The sequence below is a fragment of the Limulus polyphemus genome, unplaced genomic scaffold (genome assembly GCF_000517525.1).
Source record: "Limulus polyphemus unplaced genomic scaffold, Limulus_polyphemus-2.1.2 Scaffold4738, whole genome shotgun sequence".
NCBI classification, from domain to species: domain Eukaryota; kingdom Metazoa; phylum Arthropoda; class Merostomata; order Xiphosura; family Limulidae; genus Limulus; species Limulus polyphemus.
The window spans coordinates 30,928-38,216 of record NW_013670348.1 but is presented as its reverse complement, the minus strand read 5'-3'; the positions used below and the strand labels follow the sequence as shown (position 1 = coordinate 38,216).

The window sequence follows — 7,289 nt, the reverse complement described above, 5'->3', positions numbered from 1 at the left end:
ATATATATATATATATATATATATACATATTTAAATTTAATGCATCAAATAATTAATTATAACAGTTACAGTTTAGAGATGAATAATGTTATTGCTAGTACCAGTCCTGAATTTGCAGTATTTTCAAAAGTTAATTTAGGCCATGGCCAGCTTGTTACACAGAAAGTAACACATTACTATTAACAGTTTCTATTCCTAATTTTTAAAACAGCTCAGGCCATATTAAAAATTATATAACATTATTAGGTCAATTTATGTGTTTTTAAGCATAATAAATAATACATCATAAATTTCATGGAAGACCTAGAGCAAATGTCACAATTCTTATACTAGGAGAGATTGAGGATTTTTTATTGTATTTCCTTATAAAATTAAGAATTAAAACCTATATAATATTAAAATTTGATTTATTAACTATGTTTTGATGTTAAAATTTTCCTAGAATGAAAATATATTTCCAACAGATACCTCTATTCACATATTAGCTTTTCTTGTTTAGTGCTGCCATCTATATGCACAAATTTGTTGCTCACCACTAGCCTTCATACTCCCACTTAACCTATCTCCATGTGTTTAATGTGGTACAGCAGCAATGTATCATGCAAATAATCATGCAACAACCCTTCACCAATAGGAGCATGACACACTCTCCTGTCACAGCTGGCTCCCTCTATACTGTACAACCCAATCTTCACTTTGAGATTAGGCAAAAAAGAAACCAGAACTGGGGAGGTAGGGTGGAAAGCATAAGAAGAGGTATTTATTAGAAATATATTTTGAGTGTAGGAAAATTTAAATTTCCAATATGATAACCTTACCTCTCCTCACATAATAGCTAGAAACCCACAATGAAATGGTGGAAGGACTAGTGCAAAATTTATCTAGGTAAGCACCCTTCAGAAAGTGTCCAAAGAATGCCCATTGAGTGTGACATCTCTTGGTAAAGGAACACATCAATGGGAAACTGCACCACATCTGAACTAGGTATACTCTTTGCTCATTTTGAAGATACGTTACCAATTCCAGCAGAATAGTAGTACATCAAATACACAACTGGATATGCCAAATGATATAGAGTGACTAGGGTGCATAAGACCATTATTGGTGGGTCAACTTCAGTCCAAAACCAGACAGCATAGGGTACTTAACATCTCGTCCACAGTAGGAGGTGGGTCCCTACCATTTTTAACTACAAGACAAGGAAGTACAGGGAAAAAGGAATGCAGAAAAAATGCTAATTATTCAAGTAGGAATATACAGGAATGTATTCATGAATACTTTGTCAGGTAATGCGTAATAGTGATAAAACAGTAGACGGTAAGATTTCAATAATTTTATTTTTCAAAATGAAAACACAGTTTAGAACAAAAAATATATATATAATTAAAAAAGACTTATAGATATTACAACTGTCCATTGTTCTTTATGAACATCAGTCTTTCAAATGTCTTGTCAGTAATCAGGTCTGAGGGTTTTGCCTCCAATGTTAAACAAATGTTCAATGGAGGCAGATGATGTTGGGAAACTCAGGTAGCCCTTGGCTAGTAGAGATAAGGTAGGAAAGTTGTTTTTCCTGGACTTTCCAATTATCTAGAGGGTTGCTTTCTTCCAAAATGCAAGGACAATCAAGATTGATGTTGTTCTTTGTATCCTCTGAAGATGAGGTGGCTGGTTTCTTGGAGGCAACAAAGAAACTAAAGAGCTTAGTTGTTTTGCAATGGGGAGATTTAAAGTCCTTTGGTTCTATGGTTATAGAACTATTTGTCGAAGAAACTTTCTTGACTTCTTGCTGCAGGAGCATTTGGCTGGATTCATAAACCACAAGTCTAGTGAAACACTAGTCATGTTTAAATCTGATATCAAAGACACTTCATTGCTCATATGAGTCAGCCAAGCATGAACAGATTTCTTCATTGCAAAGACAAGATTGAAATAATATATGGAATGCATGCTGTCAATCTCAGTCATCAGCCCATAAACACATGGCACTACATAACTTGAGGTAACAATGCTCTCACTTTTCAAAAGGTGCCAGTATTGTCACCAAATCTGCAAGCACAGTTTGATTAGGAAAAGTTTCGATGTACCAGTATCTAGATTATCAAACTTTTCCTAGGTAATGTAAAATAAAGACTTAAGCATCTTAATTTACGAGTTCCATCATGTTGGTGTTACCGACTGAACTCTGGCCTCTCCCTCAAGTAGATCAGTTGCTTGCATTGATTTTTGAATGTAAGACATGATGGCTGATGCTTTGGAAATTACTTTCATCAGTGGTCCAGCTTTTTTCATGCCATCCCTGAACACAAGCCGTAGTGTATGGGAAAAGCAGGAAGAAATTAGGATAAATTGTCTGTTTATTTAGATTCATCCAAAAGTTCATCTTCTGAGTCACTATCTGTAGATGAGTTATCACCATCTCTCACACTAGGTAGTGTTTGCAGTTCAAATCCTGGCAAGCAGAAAGCCTTGATCATGTTGGATGCATTACCAGATGTCACATAGGACACCTTGTTGTTGATGTTAAAGAGATTTATAATTTCATTACATTGAGCTGCAATGTTATCAGATGTGTGATGCCCCTTGAAATGCCAGCATGACTGTTTGCATTTTCCAGCCAAGTATAAAATGACCACTGACTCCAAGAAAACTGTGCATTTGTCTGCTACTCCAGATATCCACAATGACATTGATGTTGAGCACAAATTGCAGTATTGTGGACAGATGCTTGTGACTGTAACCAATATACCAAGAATCCATGGCTGCCATTATATCTTGAAAATCATCTGACTCCACCACTGTACCAGCAATAAAATTGATGAGTTTGTTAGTGATGTGTAGACATATATTTAGTTGATTCTGTGCTGTATGCTGCTATTGTGGGCTGCTGCACTTGGGCAGAAGTACCAGAGCCAGATGCAGACTTATGTAGATCTGCCACATGATTACATTAGAAATACAAAAGCATATCTCAGTTATACAATATATAGTTTATAATAAAAATAATAAAAAATATATGTATCAATAAATAAAAATGATGAATATAGTTCAAAACATGAGAAATTTAGTTTAACTATAGAATATAATTTATAATAATAAAATTATATCATAATAAATAAATATCTCAGATATATAATAGAATATATAGGCTAGTGGCGAGCAAACACCTTGTGCATAGAGGTCAGCACTAAATGAGAACTATTAAATGAGAGAGGTAAGGATCATATCAGAAACCAAATTTATTTGTATATAACGATAATAAAGTAGTTTAATTAAATTTTGAATGTAACTACCTAAGAATTTGTGATAGGCACACTGACCTGCAGACAGGAAGAGAGTTAATGGCACTCACCACCTGTTCTTGGACTAGTCTTATCTGACCAGTTAGTAGGATTTGAACATCACTTTTATAGTATAGATATAGCCTAAAAGTGCAAAGTACAATTTTGTGCCAATGAACCACAAACCATGAACCTGTGGATTCACATTGAAAATAAGTTAACCACTATACAACACCTTCACTGGAAAGTTAACATAAAAAGCTTTGTCAAAGTACGGTAAGAGTAAAATTCACTTCCAACGTACGTTATTAATTACTACATTCAAGTAAGCTGTACATTGTCCATTTTCGTGGTGATAAGTATATTGAAAAGAAAGTTCAGTCATGAAATTTTTGTTAACATCTAATTTTGACACTAATGTGTTTGAATTACAGCTTTAAAAGGTTTTATATTAATTAATACTCAGTGTGGTAACCTGGTAGCTACTCTAGTCAGATGTAATATCTAAGTTTTGGAAGTTTGTTTAAGCAATCATACCTTTATAAGCAATTCAATATATTTGTATTATAAATAACCATTACCAGAGTTACATTGAAACTACTAAGTGATATATATTTAGTCTAGTAGTAATTCCAAGCAGTTACTTTATCTTTTTTGTGCGTGTTAAAACAAAAATTTGTTTGGAGAAGACAATACTTTTATTTGCAAATTTCATATAAATTCTTCAATTTATGGTGAGTCTAGGAAAACATTATGATTAGTGTTTTATCTGGAATAAGTAATATTTTTGTTTGAAGCATAGTTCCATGGGAGGCCTAGTATTTTTCCTATATATTTCTTTCCAAACTGTATCATGTCTTTTGAAATATATGTAAAATATTATGCCTACCTATATACAAGCAAAAACAACACCAAGTAAACAGTTTTTGTGTTACCTCAATAAGAAGATATTCTGTTACTCAGTGCAACAAAGGCATACCTTGACAAGCTTACCGTCTTAAAAATTCATAATAGCTGTCCCTCCTCATCAAATATTTAGTCACCACTCTGTAGTTTTTCAGAATGTTTCTAATTTCTGTATTCAAAGCTCCATACAAACATCTTTCTCCATCAAATGTGTTAGTTTCACATCGTGCACCATTTTCTAGAAGGTATTTGACAACCTCCAGATGTCCACACAAACATGCATAATATCTACATAAAGAAACATGAAAGTTACTAATTGTACATTTAACAATCAAACAAATATTTTGTAAGATAAATATTTATAATTTTTTGTGTGTATGCAAATATCATTAACTCCAATATTACGAAACCTGTAAGTTTGTAAATTTTATGAAATGTACTCAGAGAAGTAACTGTAAAAGTATACATATAGGCAAAAACAATTACATATTCTAACAAAAATTGGATGTGAGTTTAGTGCAATTTATGTTCATATAGAAGTTAACAAAAGTTATTTTATGAAATTTGAGCATTAAATCAATAAATTTATCAAAATATATTTTTTTAACTTACAAAGGCGTGCTGTCCCACTTATCTCTGGTATTCAGTTCAACATCTTTTTGTTCTACCAGGTATCTAAAAATTACAAGACCATAAGTTAAGACATACTTAATTCTAATAGGAATTATTGCAATTTTTCTGGTTAACTGCCCAGACATAATGCTTCCAATTATTTACATCAATCTCTCTACTCTCTTCTTGTATTTAATGTTTAAAATTGCATGATCTACAAAATCTTTTTCACAATGATTCAATCATTCATTTTCATTCATTCTAGGCTGTGTCCACCCACTCCAAAGCATAGCCTTCCACCAAGATGTCAAAGTCTGTCTATCTGCTGCTTTCCTTGGCCATGTGACGCCCTCTTTCTCTATGATGCCCTCTTCTATGTGGTCTACCTCTTGATCTCTTCCCTCTGCAAGGCTGTAATTCTGTGATTCTTTTTGTCCATCTTTTGTCTTTTAATTGAGTGATGTGTCTGGCCTATTTCCATTTTGATTCTGCATTGTACTTGGAGATGTCTCTTACCATGTTTCTTTCCATTGCTCCTTGTGTTGTCTGCAATCTTGAGTTAAGTTGTTTAGTGAGTGTCCAAGTTTGACATCCATATGCCAAGGTTGGTAAAACACATTGGTCAAATACTCTTCTTTTAACCCTTTCCAGACAGGTCATGGGTGAAAGGCCATGTCATCTTGTTTGTTGTTTTGCATTCAAAATTTTATAGAACTACTATTTCATGAATTTATGTTAATAAGTTTGGTATCAAACTATAAATTATAATTCATATTTTAGTACTATATATTACTCAATTTATTACTTTAAAAGCAAATATTAAAAAGAAACAAACATTGATGTTTTGTGTGTCACATGGTATAACAAATGCACAACTGGTTCAAATTAGATGTAATATTTTTTTAGTGGAATTATATGGTATTGATACAGTAATTTATGATTTCTGGTTATTCAACTATATATATAAACTGATGATATATCAGCTTTTACTTAACTACTAAACCCAAAGTACAACTTAACTACTAAATTTAAATTGTCAGTTAACGCTATTTTAGGCTATTTGAAATTCTAATACGTAACATAATAAATTGGGGCTCGTGTCTGAGATCTGAATCAGAGACAATACTTGATCTAAATTAAAATTTAAATCACAATTGAATTTATATTTATCAGTGCCAACAAGATTTGATCATGTCTGATTATCAAGATTTTCTTGTATCACCCTCCCTAGAACAACTAGAAAAATATAACAAAAATGAATCGCTCAAAAATTGCCAATGTTTTAGAACTAGAAGTTAAAAGGTCAATGAGAAAAAATGAACTGAAAAAGTGTATTATCGAAATACTAGTCGATGATGATTTGTTGCCTGAAGAAGCATTAGAGGAATACTCTAGTGTCCATACTAGCCAATCAGGGTTGAGTGATAAAGAAAAATTAGAGATCCAGCTAAAATTGAAACAACTTGAGCTTGAACAGGCTCAAATCATAGCCAAGAAAGAGAAAGAACAAGCTCTTATTGAAGCTGAAAAATGAAATTGGGTTGAAAGAAATGGAAATTAGATTCTTTGATCTTAATCAATATGTTAATGTACCACCGTTCAATGAAAATGAAGTTGATAAAAATTTCAACATTTTGAGAAGGTTGCCCAAACCATGGAATGGCCCACCGAAAAATGGTCATTATTATTACAAAGTGTTTTAACTGGTTAAGCACAAGAAGCTTATGCCACTCTTTCTTTAGAAGACTGTACGAATTACAATAAGGTTAAAGCAGCTATTCTCAAAGCATACCAGTTAGTACCGGAGGCTTATCGCCAAAAAGATAATCAAACTTGTATACAATTTGCTCATGAAAAGGAGTTTATTTTTATCAATGGTGCAATTCTATGCATATTGGCGATAGTTTCAACAAACTAAGAAAATTACGTCTAATTGAGAAATTTAAATGTTGTGCACGTGACAACATCAAAATTTATTTAGATGAATAGAAAGTTGAAACACTACAGGAAGCAGCTGCCCTTTCTGATGACTACACTTTAACACACAAAACCACTTTTCATATAAAAAAATTCCTACCAGTTCATCAAAAACCTGTATCTGTTCAGTCCACTGAGGTTGAGGATTCTTCTAAAAAATCCAGCTCCTGTAGTTCAAAATCTTCATAAGTTGGGCTAAAACAATCAAAACCTGTCTGCCATTTTTGTAAAAAACCTGGTCAAGTTATGTCCAATTGTTGGGATTTGAAAAAGAAAAAAGAAGAGGAGGCATCACCCAGTGCATTTGTGTTCACATATTGACGTAGTTTCACCAGATCACCCAATGTTGTTGATATGGCCACTGATATAAAGGCTGATGTAATCAGGGAGACATTTAGACCTTTTGTGTCTGTTGGATCTGTGTCTTTGACAAGTGACACTGGCAATCTCATACCCACACATATTCTATGTGATACTGGGGCGACTCAATCATTGTTGTTAGAAGATATATTG

At 33.0% G+C, this 7,289-nt stretch overlaps 1 protein-coding gene across 6 annotated transcripts in view; it reads right to left on the bottom strand.

Annotated features, from left to right (window-relative positions):
• Positions 1 to 7,289, bottom strand: part of LOC106471620 (ankyrin repeat and BTB/POZ domain-containing protein 1-like) — a 63,513-nt gene that overhangs the window by 27,829 nt on the left and 28,395 nt on the right. For all 6 annotated transcript variants that reach the window (XM_022400236.1, XM_022400235.1, XM_022400232.1 and 3 more), the window contains 2 exons: positions 4,800 to 4,862; positions 4,275 to 4,475 (listed from right to left, as the gene is read on the bottom strand). In XM_022400236.1, coding sequence (XP_022255944.1) covers positions 4,275 to 4,475; positions 4,800 to 4,862 — 264 coding nt within the window. The remainder of the gene's footprint in view (positions 1 to 4,274; positions 4,476 to 4,799; positions 4,863 to 7,289) is intronic.